The sequence below is a fragment of the Electrona antarctica genome (genome assembly GCF_951216825.1).
Source record: "Electrona antarctica genome assembly, chromosome: 4".
In the NCBI taxonomy this organism is placed as follows: domain Eukaryota; kingdom Metazoa; phylum Chordata; class Actinopteri; order Myctophiformes; family Myctophidae; genus Electrona; species Electrona antarctica.
Window position 1 is genome coordinate 13791986 of NC_136809.1, and position 18139 is coordinate 13810124.

An 18139-nucleotide genomic window follows, 5' to 3' on the forward strand; every position below is an offset into this window, starting at 1 on the left:
AATTACACTTTACAACTTTGGTGACTAAGTGGCCTCTAGAGGCCTCGGCTGGCACAGCACACCTGTTACATGCATTTAGGAGAAGCATTCAACAATCGCTTAACCACTTCAGGAGGTATCAAGTTCCGGTATATTGACATATTATATATAAAACACATACATTGAAGCAACAATGCTCCCCATGCATAGTTCCTCAAGTAAAACAAGCAAATCATTCAAATGTAAACCATGAATTCTGAAGCCAAAGTTCGTGACATTTGTTATCTGGCCTATCGGGTGTTCTGCGGTTGATTTTGAAGCGAACGTGCCGACAAGGGGTAAGAAAAGCCCGCCAGTTACCTGGTGTCTGCTGACATTGAGTGTCAAACTGGGTGCTGAGAGCCGGGGGCCAGGTGACTGTCTCTTCGGACAGCTTGCTTGGACCAGGGACAGAGCGACATCAGAGATCCAACAGGCGTGTCATAGGAGCAGCCAGCGAGTGAGAGATGTCGACCGCACAGGCTGCAGGGTAAGTCTAAATTTACAACAGCTATAGCTTACATCATGGTAGCCATATGTTGTTGTTGTTATGTTTTTTTTCTTTTTTTTAAGTCCACAGCTGAGATCCCCCATCCACTGTTAATGTATTGTTAATTACATTGTAAGGAAACTAGGGACAGAAGCCCATTTCAGACAAGAGCATGTTCAATTACTTTCGCCGTCATTGGCAAAAGAGGCTGTGATTGGACTTGGCCATGCATGCAGAGGAAGTGTCATAAGACTCACTGTCAGAGGTGAAATAATACGAGCGGAGGGGGACACGGGAGGGGGACACGGGAGGGGGATTGTGTTGGCTTGGACAGCTGAGCCAGACCAGCCATTTCTTCCCTGCTGTCCTGTAGGAGATATTTATAGGCAAGCCCCTGAGTGTATAGAATGCACACATTTCTCATTGGCTGTCCTGCTGTCCTGCCCTGTTACTATCCTATATTGCATTCCACAACGCAAATCCAAATACATAAAACGGGAGCATTGTATCTGTCGCAGATTCGTTGCTTCATGCAGTGAAATACGAATAGCACCAGTAAAGGCAGCAGGGAACCAGCTGGAGTGTGGAGTCTTCCTCAACCATGGACAGCAACATCAGAGCTATATTAGTGTACAAGATGACGTAGTGATGCTTCCCGCACCCCTCCTTCAGCCCATCTCTCCTTCCCTCCCTCGTTTCATATCTCTCTCTCTCTCTCGCTTACCTTCTACCCTCCACCGCCTCTACCCAAAGCAAGCATTGCATTTTACCATCTGTCAGCGCTGTCAGGCCTGTGAATACCAATCACACCCAGTCACACCCTACGATCATAGGGCTCTCTGACCAATGGCAGCCCAGCTCCCTTTCATCTGCTCGTATCCCACCCACTTCACCCACGTCACTGTTGCATTGCCATTGAGCACCACTGACTGACTATAGGGACCAGCGTTCCTACACCCACTTTATCGAAAGCACTTTAATGTGCATTAAATTCACACACTGGCAGCCGAAGGCACCAAGTGCTCATTGCCAGGAGTTAGGGGTTGAGTGTATTGCTCACTTTGACACTAACCCAGGTGGAGCCAGGGATTGAACCGGGATCCTTCTGATTCACGGATTGCAAAACTGTTGCATCATAGACTGACTGTTTGACGTGTATGGGTTTGGAAACATGTTCGTCCAAGATGGTAACAAACTTCAATGCCTTTACTTACTTTGAGTAGGATTAGAAGAATTGAGCAGGTGTCACTATCCAGTACATTTTCATACTACAGTCTTAGTAAATTATGTTGTACTGTAGATTGTTGTGTTGATGCTGTACTGTTGAACTAATTGTTACTTGGATAATAACATTTTAACCACGCATCTCTATTTTAGGCATGTCAAAATATGGTAGCATTCTACAAACATATATGAAGTAGTAAAGCATAAACATTCACATTCACTCACACAGAAAGATGTGTCTGGGACATGTGAGCTTTGAGGTATGGCCTCTAGGGAGATCTGCAATCCTCTCATGCCCCACTCACTCACCACGCCTATGAGTTCCAGCTCCTCTCTCTTTTCACCACTACTGAACTACTGAAGAAGTGCATGTGATTGAAAGTGATAGGTAACTACGACAAGGATGCATAGTATTCCCTGTGTGACGCCCAGCACACTATCAGGTGCGAGACAGAGAGAGAGAGAGAGAGAGAGAGAGAGAGAGAGAGAGAGGGGTCTGGACTCTGGAGTGATTTGACATGCAATGATTCAGTTGACATTTCTTTCTAAAGCATATCAATTGATTGAGGAAATTCAGCATAGTGTCAGATATGTTTCTACTGTGCTTATGGTATGAAGATTGCAAGGCAGATGGTATACAGTTGGAGGCCATCGATATTGTCCTTTTCTTTTTGCTGAGGTTTGCGTGATCTGCGCAAAAGGACAGTTAACCCATTTTGGGCGGGAACCCCTTTTGGTGTTTTAAACATTATGTTATAATTTAGCTATTGAAAAATAGCAGATCTACAAGCTCATAGCGCGCCACCGAGTGGCGCGCTACGAGCTTGTAGGTCTGCTATTTTTGAAAAATCGTGAAAATTTAGAAGGATTTTTTCAGGATTTAGAAGGATTTTTAAAAGTTTTGAGGTCAGGCCTAAATGGGTCAAATGATAAGGGACAATATCGGTGGCACCCAACTGTAGATGTCCAGGGGAAAAAAGCTTGAGAAAAGGTACAAGACACACATATCCCAAAACTACTAGCCTGGGTGCTGGATCGAAACGTTGTCATTTAAGCAAAAATAAAGAAGATGTATTTTCTTTAATTTGTCTCGTTCCCTACCCGGAGTGCACAATCCATCAGTTTTCTGCTGAGAACAATGGCCTCAGATTTGGAGAAAGATGCTAATCCACATCCCACGAGAGCCTTTTCAGGAATGCAGGGTTTGAGTTTCAGTTTCATGCAATTGTCAATCAACACAGTAGGCGTCCTACCCGACTACAGGATCCAAATAGAAGAAGAGCAGGAAGACCACCTCCAACCACTGCGTTAGTTATATTATATTATCATATTTTACCATACAGAGTGGTCAAAATAAAAATGTATTCACTAAAAAGGTTATGGCCGCTTTAATTGGTTAATGAAGATGTAGTCTATGAATAAGTCTGATTAATAAAATATTGATGGGTACGAGAGATAAACATAGAGGTCCGCTGATGAGATAAAGTAGACCTTTAAAGTATTTACCATTACTTATAAGAGTGACTAGCTGTGCTTATCAAGGTCACAGAGAGACAGAAAGATTTCTATATAGTGTCTGAAAAAGTAAAGACATGTCAGAGCTCTCCAGGACAGATATGGCAACGCTGGCCCTGTGCTTCAAGGGGCGTGCCGACCAATGGACTGATATGGAGCGAATCTCAGACTTGCGATATAACAGGTCGTATCTGCTTTTATCCATGTTCATTTGCTGTTCATATTCATATCACGTGGTCCCTTTCATTTCGGGATATGTATCCCTGTAATAATTAAAATATGCCATTTCTTCCCATGAGTCCCATGAGTTTAAGTTGAATAACAACGCATCACCGCCTACGTCTTGGTACAGTATCTCTTCCTGGGAAAGATGTTGGCCCCAACCATTGTGTAAAGATTGATTCAACCTTTAAAGTGTCACGCATGCATGTTACAGAATACTCTCACCACTGGAAGTGAAATTAAATGGTTATGTTATGCTGATTTAAAATTATGGTTTCATAATGCAAGGGCAATGGAGATGGTTGAAGACTGACACTGTGCAGATAGCAGATGGGCGGAACTAAATAGTTATAGGGACAATTGCCAGTGATATGCCAGTGACGCACAAAAAGAGACGTACTCACACATGTGCATGCGCAGGCACACGAGTGGGCAAGAAGATGCAAGTCTGACAGTGACGTAAAGGGTGCCACCGCCATATGGCCCCACATGTCTCACCCGAGGAAGCCACTGGCATCACTAGCCGCTCAAAAAGCCATTAGTGCAAATTAGCCCAAACAAAGGAGCAAAGCTAACTCAGTGATTTCCCAACAGCTGCCCTGCAGCCCAGAAAGGGGAAAAAGGGAAAGTGAGAAAGGCTAAGAGCAAACTCAAGTGAGAAATCCTCTTCAAAGCCAGTGAACAGAATGGGTTGTGCATAGCAGTACACACAGCAGTTACCATCGCCAAGGGATGGCTCTCACAATCATATGCAAAGAAAAAATATTTCAATTTAATTCATTTATTTTTTGACTATATAAAATGTGCTTTCTATAATCTGAGATGTATAATTTAAGTTTGGATTTGGATTTTTTTAGCAACATTAGGCATTCCTTAGAGAAACTTGTAATGAGTTGTCAAAAAGTTAAACATTATGCGAATAGCCAATTGACAAGCTTGCTAATTGTTTATTTGTTATATGAGAAGTATATAGAGAATAGCAGTGGCCGTGGTTTTCTGGACGCGCTGAAAAATCTGCCATTCATTTTTCCCATATAGATTTACAAAGATATGTATATAAATTATTTTAAGCCTATAATCAAGCCATCCAGGATCCTGGTGAATCATGAGCAGAAAACCTTTGATTCTGTGAAGAAAGAAAAATTAAAACCGCTAAACAAAGAGTACTTATTCAATTTAGTATATCATATAATTCATTATTCATAACATTTTTCTTCACATAATCAAAGGTTTTATGGCCATGATTCACCAGGATCCTGGATGGCTTGATTCTAGGCTTAAAATAATTGATATAAATATTTTTGTAAATCTCTATGGGAAAAAAATAAATGGCAGATTTTTCAGTGGGTCCAGAAAACCACAGCCACTGCTATGCTATAGTGTGTGTGCATGTGTGTGCACATGTGGGGGGTCTCAGATTTTGTAAGAAGGGTGGCTCCAAGGAAAACAGGTTGGGAACAACTGTTTTGTTGGAACACATGGCTGTTGATGGACAGACACTGACTGTTCTGAGGATCTCTAAAATCTCACACCACCCTTGGATTTTCTTTTAAATATCTCACAATAACAAAATGAAAATGTATACGCCAATAAACCAAACATTTCAAATACTTTTCAAGGTAAACTGAGGAGACTTCAGATCAGTCAGGGATAAGATGTGTCACGTATAAATGAAATTGACACGGTAGGATCAAGGTTATTTGTCTTGTGAATCCCTGACTGGAGTACTGTAACTTCACAACTTCTGAGAAGTTGTTATGTTCTCTGTAAGATGACACATTTTCACATCAGAGACACTGACAGCGTGTTATGCGATTTATCACAACTAAATGTCCACTAGGCTAGCATCACATTTAAAGTGATCAACTGTTGTCATCAACAAAGAGAACCATATACCCAACTAAAAGCGTCATGGTGAAGCATAACATTCAAGTTTTACACATGTTGGGAGAAGTTACATTGACATACATTCATTCCATATCCGCTTACCCTATAACTTAAGCATAACATTAACCCTAAGCTTAACCCTAACAAGTATAGCCTAACCTTAACTCACTGCTAGGAGTGAATTTCCCTCCGGGGACCAGAAAGGTTTGTCTTATCTATTCTTATCTTATACCCCAACATAATATTGTGAAATTGTAGTAAATTAAAATTGAGGACACATTAGACATGCTAGTCCCCATCAACTGGTTTGAGGTGCAAAGATGTGTCCTAGCCACAAGAATGCGCACGCACGCACGCACACACGTGCGCACACACACACACACACACACACACACACACACACACACACACACACACACACATACACATACACACGTAAATTAGAACACAGAACACACTCATTAAACATATACTGTACATCAACACAAGCCAACCCACTCTCAGTGTGTAGGCAGACACTATAGACAGTCACAGTGAACACACTGCCAAAACAGTTGACTGTCCTCAGGAAACCATATGGCAGCAAGCCCATCAGATTCACATTGGATTTGTCATTACAGTCAATTACGTAATACCAGCTATCATCAAGGTTCAATCAGCGGCCAGCCACTGTCTGCCCTCTGCTTCCCTTCTTCCCCTGTGGCCAATAATATGATGACCCAGAAGGTTAATCATGATGAACCCTAGCAACATTCGCAGACAACAGCAGATCTACAAACTCACAACATGTCACAACACTATGTGTTGCAAGTCCAGAGCCCTGGGGGACTCCAGACAGAGCCCTGGGGGACTCCAGTCAACGAAGTAGAGTTGAAGTGGTTAATGAACAGTGCAGTGTGCGGCACTGTGGTGGCTTTGAACGCATGCTGACAGAGACAGAGGCTGAGAGACAGGCTTAATTGTTGCTGACCATGAGCCCCACTGGGCCTTTTAGGTGGTCAATTAACATGCCTTATTGTATACATCTTTCTCAAACTGTCAGGCAAGCACCCCCCCCCCTCTCTCTCTGTGTGTGTGTGTGTGTGTGTGTGTGTGTGTGTGTGTGTGTGTGTGTGTGTGTGTGTGTGTGTGTGTGTGTGTGTGTGTGTGTGTGTGTATATAAGTATACACATGCACGACTGTGGAGAGGAGCAAGTACAGCACGATTTTCTTTCTTCACAGTGGTGTCTGTGTGTCGGAAGATGACTCTTTCGCTAGCATGAATTCCAGAGGGGAATACAGCATAGCCAGAAATAGCACGCAAGACAGACAATGGTTGCTATCTATCCTTTTGTGAGTGTGACCTGTCTTATTTCAAAGTCATCTTTAAATATTGCATTATTTATTAGTTTGCGAGTGTTCCACAAGTTCTCAACACACTAAAATGGGTTGATAATGTGACAGGCAATGCTGTGCTGACTCACCCCAGACCCACCACCTGCACAGCCTGGCATATGACTCATCACTCCAAACAAACCAAGCACAGCCAATAAGCTCACCAGCACAAGAAGAATGGGAGGCGTATCCGAGCTCATGATGTATGTCAGCCCCCAGTGTCAGACTGGAGTCGGCATCACATTATCACAACTAGTTCAGTATCTCCTTGCCTTAAAACAGAGGTCAAGGGATTCAAGGTCAAGGATTCAAGTTCCGGCGTGCCGCCCCGCATCCGAAACGGTTGAGAAATGACAGAGTTACCGTATGGGGGTCCCTGTACTGTACTGTACTGTACTGTACTGTACTGTACTGTACTGTACTGTACTGTACTGGCACACCCGAATACCAAAAATACTGTAACATTGTGGCATATGGCATATTATTTTTGTCTTTCTGTGGGAATATATCGTTTCCTTGTGGCCATTTATTCATTTCCTATTTCGGTGCCTGCGGCCATCTTGCCACCCCATTGCGTTGCCCCCTTAATATTTTCAATGCAAAATGGCCGCCGTGTGTGAATAATGGTCTAGTGTTTGGCGAAGTGCCATGGTTTTTGGAAGAAGCTGATGCAGAGTGGGCTTGATGACAGACTGATTGGTCCTCACTGGTGTGGGGAGGATGTGTACTGAGAGTCAGGGGTTTGGGTTAGTAGTAACTAACCCTTTGGAAAGAATCTGCAATGAAGGACTGGATGTAACAGAATTAGACGTGCAACTTAGCATTAGTTCCACTTAATCCTATCCTTCATTGCAGATTCTTTCCAAAGTTGTATTGGATCTCACTGATGCAAAACATACTTTCAAAGCTGAGACGAGAAAGAGAAGATACTGTGGGCTTAGTTGTACACTGGCTTGCCCAGTTGATCTGAATTTGCACATTGACCATTCCATTATGCATAAGCACTCAAAGCCCTTTTTTCAATTTAACAAATTTAACGCCGTTTATTACATTTATTAGTGAATACATTTTCCACATTGACTTCTAATGGGAAGATCAAAGACTCCCATTCAAGTATTTTTTACATGGAGACCGTAAGCGCTATATTTACAAAACTTGGAGAGGAGGTTCATAATAATTACAAAACATAATTGAAAAATAATTACATCAGTCGGCCTCACGGTGGCGCTATAACAGCCCACTTTACATTTATTTTTCTCTGGATTCCTTTGGCTCATGACGCATATCTCCCCATATTTTCCACCATTTTCAATATAATTCTAAACACACTTTTAGCTCTTCCACCTACAGATTTTGTACAAATCTCACAAAAATGATCATGATCACAGGGGTAACATGACATTGTAATTGGCTAACAAAATCTGTGGGGGGGGGCCTATATTTCCAAAGGCGTCTGTGTGATCGAGGCAACCATGACACTTCCCCAGAATTTCACCTTTCCTGTACTACTTGCCCGATGGGCAAGTGCCCCGACACCAGACTGATTACACCTCAAAATACATACATCAATAATATGATATATTAAATCGCATTACCCACACTGTACATCACTTGGTGTTCATATATTCGAAGGGGTAAGGACTAGTGTGTTTAATTCAACAATAGTAAAGGGCCCAGGACCTATCCATGAGTCAGGCCGCCATGCGTGGAAGGTTTAAAACCACCACAAGCAGACACGATTTTCTGGCTGTCATTTTGGGCTTGACAGCTATAAACTGGAAGTCAGCTTATGGTCATATTGCCCGAATAATAGTGGGCTAAGTGCAGAAGAATGTTTTATACTGGTGAAGCTGCGGGTACTTGGCGAGAAAACATTGTAGTTTGGGTACACATGTAAAGACAGTTAGAGAACCACTCCCACCATAGACTACAGAGCCTTTGTAGACCGTGCCCTTCGAATGAAGAATTGTGACACTGTTGTAGAGAACTGTTTGTTAATGACATACTAAGCCCAACAAGAGAGGAGGAGGAGGTGTTGACATAATTTGTAAAACAGAAAATTACTTTTACTATTCCAAACGTTCTCATTTATCTAATGTGATATATTGTGGACATTGCCCACAATAACTCTTGGCACAGGACGAAAGGTGACCTGTTTTCAACTGTCAACAACTCAGCAAAATGTCACACAGCCAGGTCCCGAATGCCCGCTCGCCGCGTTGGCAGCGAGCGGTCACATGATCGAGAGACCCAATCCCCCAAGGGAGCAGCAATGTGAATATCAGACATTGCGATCTATTAACATTGCCGTGGGTCGTATCTAAAATTACAATTGGTGAGTTGTAAAATTACATATTACCCTCTGCTCTAACCCACGCATCAACCCCAAACCAACCTGTTCGCAGATCTACGTGGGCAGGATATCTGGATTGATGGGGGTGTTGGCATGTCTGATAATTTATACATTACACACCTGGTGCCTGGTTGAATATGCCAAGTTGAGTTCAGACAAGGCCATGCATCACCACGCAACAAACACCTATTTCTCCCATGGGAGGTTAAAAAACTAATGCAAGAGTGTTAAAAAAAAACATGATGAGACAACCTTATAGTGTGTCATACTGTATCTTAATACCCAACAAATCATTTTGCAGTTGGCAGGCTGTCACTCATTGCCAGGCCCTACAAATACGTGTTAGTGGGAACAGTAAAGGTATATCTATACAGAGGATATTTACAGTTAATGGGAATGTCAAGAATCACATTACCCCTGGTGTCAATAGTACTATTTTGAGAATGGCATTATAGGTGAACATTTTATTTTTTACTTCTCAAACGTAGCCCACCAACAAGCTCACAATGCGTTGCAATGCAAAGTGTGGTGAGCTTGTAGATCGGCTGTTTAATGGACAGTGGTAATGGACTTGCTGTCCTGGCACACAGCTGAAATCAATACAAGCTGATTTTAGAATGTACACATGCCTTTAGTGCAAGCCCCCAGAAAGGCTTGCCAATGTTGAAGCTGCGAGACGTAGTGGTGGAAGCTGGAACTGCAGGCGGGCCCCTGAATTTAACACGAGGAAACCTCGCGCTGCTGGGGTTCAACATTGCGCGCGGAATGCGAAGTAGAGCGTTCTTCCGGGTGCTTCAAAACGCCACTGAGCAACTTCCATTGAAATGAATAGCGGGGGAGCGGGGCTGTTGCTCGGTCCTGCCTCTATCCTTTATAACTCTATGCTTTAGTGTAGCAACTCTAATAGAATGAATGATGACATTTAATGAGATTGTGGGATCCACAATCTCATCCTGATACAAATACAAATAGCTCAACCTCATTAATGTTTTAGTTTCGTTCCAGACAATGGAAAATATGAAAATATTTCATCGCATTGGTTCTTGAATAGGTAAATTTGCCCGTTTTTGTTTTGTCATGAGAACTTGTAGCACCTCATATCCATATCCTAATTTATGCTTAGGCGGAAAAGTGTCATGTGACACGTGTCATGTGTCATGTGTCATGCTCAACAACATATTTTCAACTGCAAAATGTAAGCTTGTAAATGGTTATTTGTTTTTTGTTTGTTTTTTACGTTGCCTGTAATGAAATGCTCAAAATACGGAAGGCCAGTCTACAGTGGGCTTAACAGTGGGCTTAAATCAGCCCACTTGACGTGTGCAGTCTTGACACTGTGTGCCTGGCAGGCCAAAAGGTTTGCTGACAGGGACATTCTCTACCAGGATCTTTGGTTTCACCAGTTTTCAATGACCAGGCCTAAACCTCTTCTGAAGCTCTCCATTCAGCATCCAGCATCATAACGGTTCATGGAATTTAGAATACTATTTTCGGAGCAGTCAATCACCATATAGACATACTGTGGTGTAATTAGGACTGTATGAGGGACACACATGCAAAAGACCAGAAGGGCCACAACAACACAGGAGCAACCAAGAGGGCTTCCATATTAGAGACACTGTTGCATGCTTCAGTCAGTGTCCGGACACAACGGACCATATTCAGGTTGTCCTGGTGGTGCAGGGGAAAGGTTCCTGCGCAACACGTGGAGAACGGGTATGAATTCCTCCCCATTCTCCACGTGTTGCGCAGGAACCTTTCCATTGGGCCTCCGACTTGGCCGGGCACTCCAACGAGCATGACAGGCCGTGTTTGCAGGTAGGGGACGCAGGGAGGGGAGGACGTTTTCTGTCGCTGCACTAGCCACTCCTACAGGACAGGTTTGTCAGGAGTCAGGACACATGGGGCACTATTTGTGTCAGCGCCATACGCCCATAACCCTTATCCCTAAACTTCTTTGCCTTTTTTACTATTTGGAAAAACATTTTAAAATTGTTCAACATTGACACATTGTGAGCTTGTAGATTGGCTATCTGAACTATTCAAAAATGTTTTTCAAAATATATACAGTATTATATATATACTGTATAAAAGCTTAGTTTAGGGATAAGGGGTAAGACAAAAATAGGGCCCTTGTCCATTGGGAAATGGAACTGGGAGTGATATCGCGTATTCCTCTGCACGTCGTGAATACTGGCTGTGAAACTACTCATGCCACGACGTGAAAAGAAGCAATTGGCGACTACATGTGTATAAGGGGAGACATGTTATCATCTACACCCAGCCCACACCAAACATGACTAAATTGTGACATAAATGGCCACAATCTGGTGGCATAAATGGCCACCATGTGATTATGGTCAATACCAAACACCAAGCAAACGCTGCACAGAAGAATGAATAAAATACATTTCATCATGTCCCTAGTGGTTGGTGGTTTGACTTCCATTTGTCGACCTCAGTGAATGTCAGAAGCATGCAGACTCCCTGGGTCCTCTTTTTTTTTAACGACTGTTCTTTACATTGCTGACATCTGTACACAGAACTCACACGGCAGGAGGGAGAAGTAATCAGATGACTAAATGTCTCCCGAAGGAGTGCACTGTAGTGAGAAGAGCAGACAAAGTGCTGCAGATAAAGTCATTAACCCTGCGCTCTGGGAATACCGTTTCCTTCTCCTTTATGTTGGGTCAAATACCATGTGTTTTACAGGCCGCACATTTGCCTCAACATAACTGCCTGGCATATAGATGATTTACAATGTGTCACGTAAAGTGACAGAAATAACACAAGTGCCTCTGTGAAATACTGCATGAATAACAACAGAATGAAGGGGAGGAACTGAAAGAGGCTGTTTAAAAGGGATAGTTCACCTCCAAAAAGTTTTTTTTGTCTATTGATTACCAACACCATGGAGACTGTTTTTGTCGCATTCCTAAGCTAATTAATTTGGTAACGCAGTGTAACTGGTCACCAAATGATTGGTTTAGGTATTGGACAAAAACATCTCCATGAATACAAGGCTTCATGGGGTGGGTAATTCATAGAACACATGTCCATTTGTTGCGGTGAACTATCCCTTTGATGCTCCCTGGAGCCCATGTGGCTACATCCTAAATAATATATTTTGTTTTAAAACTGACTCTTGCTACATTTAGGCCTATAAGGTGAGATCCACTTCAAACCCCTACCATACAGACTGTTGAAACAATACTAAATTTGAATGCCACAATACTAAATTTGAATGCCACAATACAAAATTTGAATGCCACAAGACTACTCAACTCAACTGAAATGGAAACATTATTTGAATATGCAAGCAAGTATTGTTTCATTTCAAATGGCTGGTAATTCCTGATGAATCCTGAATTCCTTTTGAGGAGTGTATGGACGCAGATTATTTCTGCTAAAATGCTCACGTGGCCGTAATGTAATGTATCTGTAATGTATTGCATGAGTAACACACTAAACGTTTGCGAACTTGTGGTACTGTTATCCACCATTCGTATGTATGTTACTCAGCTAAAGATGGAGACACAACCAGTTGTTAGCTTAATTGTGTCCAAAGACATTAGCACATCACACTATCTCTAAAAGGTATCCAGGATCTTAACACTTCAGACTGGTATGAGTGAGCTTGACATCAGCCATTTAATATAGCACAGCCTGCACAGCGTGACTTTCTCCTATAGAGAGTATGCGCATGCTTAAAGTGAATGGCACATCGAGTGGCAAATCGAGTGGCAAAGCAACAGGCAAAGTGAGTTTAACATTGTTTAATGTTGTTTAATGCAATCAGATAAGACTTTTCTGTGTGGATGTATGGGCTGTCAAGGCCAGAAAGTAGTTTTTTGCCACTCAGTAGGCGTTCCTGCATAACTTCCTGGTTTGATGATGATGTCACACGCATACCCTCTATTGTGGGATGAAAGAATAGCGCTCAGACAAACACATAAATGTCCTCCTTGTTATAAGACAACTAGCCAAGTACTGAAAAGATGTTGAGATTACCCCACTGTGCCTACCTGACGTTGAACAACACCGGTGAGTCATGTTTCACAAACATCTCATTTATCTGACGATTATAAATAAACATGTCATTATCACCTCTCATCTTCAAGCCACCTCGATGGCTTGCTTGCCTCCATGGAATCCAGTCTCTCATAAGGAGAAGAAGTAATGGCTCTGGTCTCCCGGCCAGCGGGGTGCTATAGATAGATGGACAGCCATTCTAAAAGGATCCTCGCTCTGACCGCAATAGAATTCAACCCTTAATTCTACAATCATCTCAAGCCTTAGTCCATTGGTTCATATAACCCACTAACAATAAACGCTGTAGCTGTGGGAGTGTGTCAGCAATTCCATTACTAGAACAAATAGTACTGACTAGCATCCGACAAGGCCAAAAATGAAATTAGACAAGACTATCTTCTCGTATAATGAGTTGTGCCTCACACATACAGCATTATTGTCTGACCATCCATATGATCCAACATCTGCTTCTCTCCCATTAGGAGTTATTGCCTGGGCCCTCCTTGCCTTGTCAAAAATAGAGGAGGCTGCATTAACAGCAACATTAACACCCTGCAGAAACACACTGTACAATCGTTCATTGTAAGTAATTGCTTGTGCTAAGTGACCAAAGGATATCTTTTAGATCCTGCCAGCTTTGAAAATGTGCAGTGCACAGACATTCACTCTCCAATAAATAAATAAATAACAAATTAGCCATCTCTTAAGTATGAGCCTCTAATTGATATGATATGCTAATCAGGTGAAATAAAAAATACGTTCAGGGCATGATGACTGTTATAATAGTAGGCTACATATCGGTGTTGGTTGGCACACTCCCAGAGTATAAATATACAGTTTAGCCACCTTAATAGCCTACTTCCGCCAAACTATAAAAGGATACTATACTATTTCCTCTAAGTGTTAATTTAGTAACCAGGTGCTCACAGGGGATAAAAAAGATGCCACACTTACAAAACCTTACTTGTCACTTGTCGTCAGGCATCATATTGCGTTCAGACCTGAATATATATATTCGCCTCGCTTCATCCCGTTTGTACCGCGCCGCTCCTGTTTGTGCAATTCTTGTCTTTGCATTGACTTTGTATGTAATCGTGCCGCTCTAACCATTGAAGTCTGAACGCACCTGTAAAGAGCTCATAGTGCCCTATAGGACACCACTAAGATTCCACAGGAGGCTCCTCTCCTGTGGAATCTTGAATCTCCCAGTTTTGGTCCAGGATGCAGACATCCTCACTGTATGAAAACATAGGCTTCATTTTTTTTTTTAGATAAATATTATAGTCCGGGCCCAGGCCTGCTTGGAACTAACCCTTAGTTATAGGCTTAGATTCCTGGGTGACTTCTGGGTGACATGGCTCACTGAGCTACTCTCTGAACAATGTACAAAACAAATTTCCCCAACTTTTTTACTTTGTGTGACAATCAAAATTATTCTGATTCTCTCCTCTCATCTCCTCTATATCTGTACATATTCATGTTCCATCCGCTCTCATCTCCTCTATATCTGTACATATTCATGTTCCATCCATGCATGTTACTTGACTTTTTCCATGAATTGGGATTACAGAACCGCCGGCTGCGGGTTGAGTGTTTCTATGGATGGATTATGGGTTTATGGCTGCAGACAGTTGTCATTATTGTTTATGTCTCCCTCAGCCTGTCTCTTTCTTTTTTCTCCCCCCCCCCCGTCTCTCTCTCTCTCTCTCTCTCTCATTTCATGTAATTTGTAGGGAAAAGGACATTTGTAGCATGTACTCCTATACTTTTATCTGGTCTCCCGAGACTAAAATGCTTTTAGCACAATAAAGTAACCCTTTCTTTGCCATTGCCTCTCTAAACTATGATGTTTAACAACTTTGTTATTTAACTTTTATACTTTGTTGACTGGATTCCACCCAACACCCTCCCTTTTTTCCTGCTATACTACTCAATGGTATAAAAAAAAAAAAACAAGATCAGCACTTGCACCCAGGTAACCCAGGTAAGATTGGGGAAGGACATGAACGTTACAGAATGCATCTTGCGTGTAGATGAAAGATGACCATATAGATGAAAGCAGGATGCCTTTGGGGTGAGCAAACGTGCTGCAAACTCCCTCAGCCTCAGCTGTCAGTGGACAGCCTAGCAGAGCAGACCATGGCTGCATGCGTGGTACATGAAACGGAGAGCTTTATCTGCTACTAAGAAGCCTGTGCTCTCCTACTGTTAAAACCTGGGGGTCAACATGCATTCAGTACATTCTTTGCATTTGTGAATTTGAGCAGTGAATATGTATGTATGTACTGTAAGAGTAAGCAAGCCTTCTGCTGACAACTGACTTGAATGTGACGGTTATCCTAAAGCTTATCTTTTATGTTATAGCCAATATAGCGTATAACTTTATCCCGAAGATGACTATACATTAGTGAATCCAGTTGACTGCCTAATTGTATACAATTAGAATGTGGAGGTATTCCATTCGGAGCAAACTAAACAAAACAAAAAACACATTTGATATACTTCAAGCCAAGGGGTATTTCACTTAACACACTTCAATTTCACATCTACTCACACTTTTGTGAGCACCCCAGTTTGTAGGGTGCTTGATTCAATATTTAAATATTTCATAACGTAATAAAAATGACTCAATTGAAAAATTGCATCACAATCTTTTCAAATACTAGTCACTGTGTCCGTGACTATTTTAAAAAGAACAAGGATCAGACAAAGAGCGAGTTTGAAAGGGAACGACTCATCGATAGACCCTAGATTGCTTTGTCTAATAATAATATGATGCACGCTTACCCGGTTTCTTTTTTGGAAGTGTAAGCTCTGGTATAAAACCAGGGATTAATGCCTTGTCCACATAGAGAGTTGTGTGCATGGTGTGTTATTGAGATGTCCAGGGCTGGTTGATTTAGAGGGTGTTATAAATGTAGGGAGGGGAAGTATGTCAATGGGCCTTTTAGGACACTTTAGGACAACTAAAGTCAAATGCATGTCAATGCTTCAGGGCAATTTTTGCCATTTACTATATCATGGCATTTATCGTCAATTGGTCAATTAGTAAATTATAGTAAATTAGTCATTGTCTCCACCAGGCCGAAGGCATGGGGAGAGAGTATGTTTTGCACTCCGTCCGTGAGTGCATGGGTGTGCGTGCGTGTGTCAGTCCGTCCGTCCTTCCTTCCGTCCGTCCGTTACCAGCTAATCTCCAGCACCGTTGGCCCGATCCATGCCAAATTTTGCACACACACTCCCTGGATGCCAACGACGAACCTCTGCCCCAAATATTCCTCAACGGCCTGTTATAGCGCCACCATGAGTCCGATTCAGGCAAAACACATTTCTGTAGATTACTCGTACACATTTTATCCATACATCACACAATTCGGTATACACTATCTCCATAGTCATGTGATCAACACGGATCTGCATCATTTCCCATCTTCCATCCTGATTGGCTAAGATTGGCTTCCAAAGCTCCCATGATTGGTCCGTTTCGAACAAAATGCCACAAATCACAAACACAGTGTGCAATTTCCGCAAATTTCCGGGTCAGATTATTTATTTATTTTCCTGGTGAAACATAATCTCCGGTCAGTCTCTGTGCTGTGTTGGGCTAATATATGCCCCAAGCCTCAGTTAGCGCGCTCTGACCATTCTAGATTATGAATCATAGTCATCTGACATATTATCTCATGTATTACTGGACCATTCTAGATTATGAATCATAGAGTATTGTACGACAAAATACAATTATCTAAAAACTATGTGTACCTGATGAATCTGAATCTCTGCTCAGTCTTTGTTGGGCTAAACATCACAGGCTCCAAACCTCAGCACTTCTACAAAAGAATGAGCAACATTAGCAAAAATAGTTTGCTGTAGCTAACCATATTCAATGACAAAAGAACTAATTGAAAACCTGTACATACAACCAATCACTAATTTATGAAGTTATATTTAGCATACCGACTAGTAATCATCACAGCATAGTACAGTACAGTTACAGTACAGTAATAATACAGACTATCATAGAAAATGTCCCATGCTTACCTCTGGCATATCTCATGTTAACTGGCACCCTTCTAACATGATGGATGGCAGTAGATGCCCATGAGGTGATGCCCACCGCTAACCAATGAGAATTGCCCTTACTTGGGGAGCAAGTGGAACCCAATAAAACGCTGTACTTCCACAAGCACACCACATTGCAAATTGTAAATATCTCTTCCAATAAATGTCCACATGATGTTTGAAATGTTGCCCTTGAAAGCAATCTCTTGTTTTTACAAGTCAAATAAAGGCTAAATGTGTTTTTAATATGAAGTTCACAGCCTATGTGTCCTAGATTTCCTCCGGGACAGTGCAATTCATTAGCTTGATGTGAACAGCTCTGTTAATTTTAGATTGTGTTTACACCAAGACCTTTATTCTCTGCCAGCTCATATATTTAAGCAATAAGGACATAGAGGTAGTGATGAAGAGTTGATCCTTAAAGATTCGAGTGATTGTGTGCTGAAGTTTGAGCTTATAATGCTCCAAGTAGTTGAAGTTATAGAACGGACTCTTTTCTCCTAACATTTTCAATTACACTTTATAAATGGTGCATTTATATAGCGCCTTTATCCAAGGCACTTTACAGAGATTGTGCATTACATTCACCCATTCACACACCGATGCCGGAGGAAACCATGCAAGGCACCAACCTGCACATCAGGAGCAATTAGGGGTGCAGAGTCTTGCTCAAGGACACTTCCGACAGTAACTCTGGGGGAGCCCACAGGGTTTGAACTGGGAACCTTGCGGTTTCCATCCGGTCACTCTACCCCTGAGCCACAGCCGCCCCTTTATTATTTGTAAGCAAATGTATGGCTATTCTGGTAGTGGTCCAATAAAAAAGGTGACACCCAATATATAGGCAAAATGACTGCAGGCGTGAAACTCATTACTTATCTAATGTTACTGCATTTAAAACTATCTTGAATCTAGTTGTCACTCGTGACATTTTGTAGACTGTAATTAGTTAATTTTCACAT

General features: G+C 42.0%; 1 protein-coding gene across 5 annotated transcripts in view; it reads right to left on the reverse strand.

Moving 5' to 3' along the window:
* Positions 1-18139, reverse strand: part of rbm20 (RNA binding motif protein 20) — a 74258-nt gene that overhangs the window by 39212 nt on the left and 16907 nt on the right. Inside the window, exon 1 of one of the 5 annotated variants that reach the window (XM_079498104.1) lies at positions 340-568. The exons of the other annotated variants lie outside the window; for them this stretch is intronic. Coding sequence (XP_079354230.1) covers positions 340-356 — 17 coding nt within the window. The 5' untranslated portion in view covers positions 357-568. Of the gene's footprint in view, positions 1-339; positions 569-18139 lie in introns of those variants that run through there. 5 annotated transcript variants of the gene reach the window in all.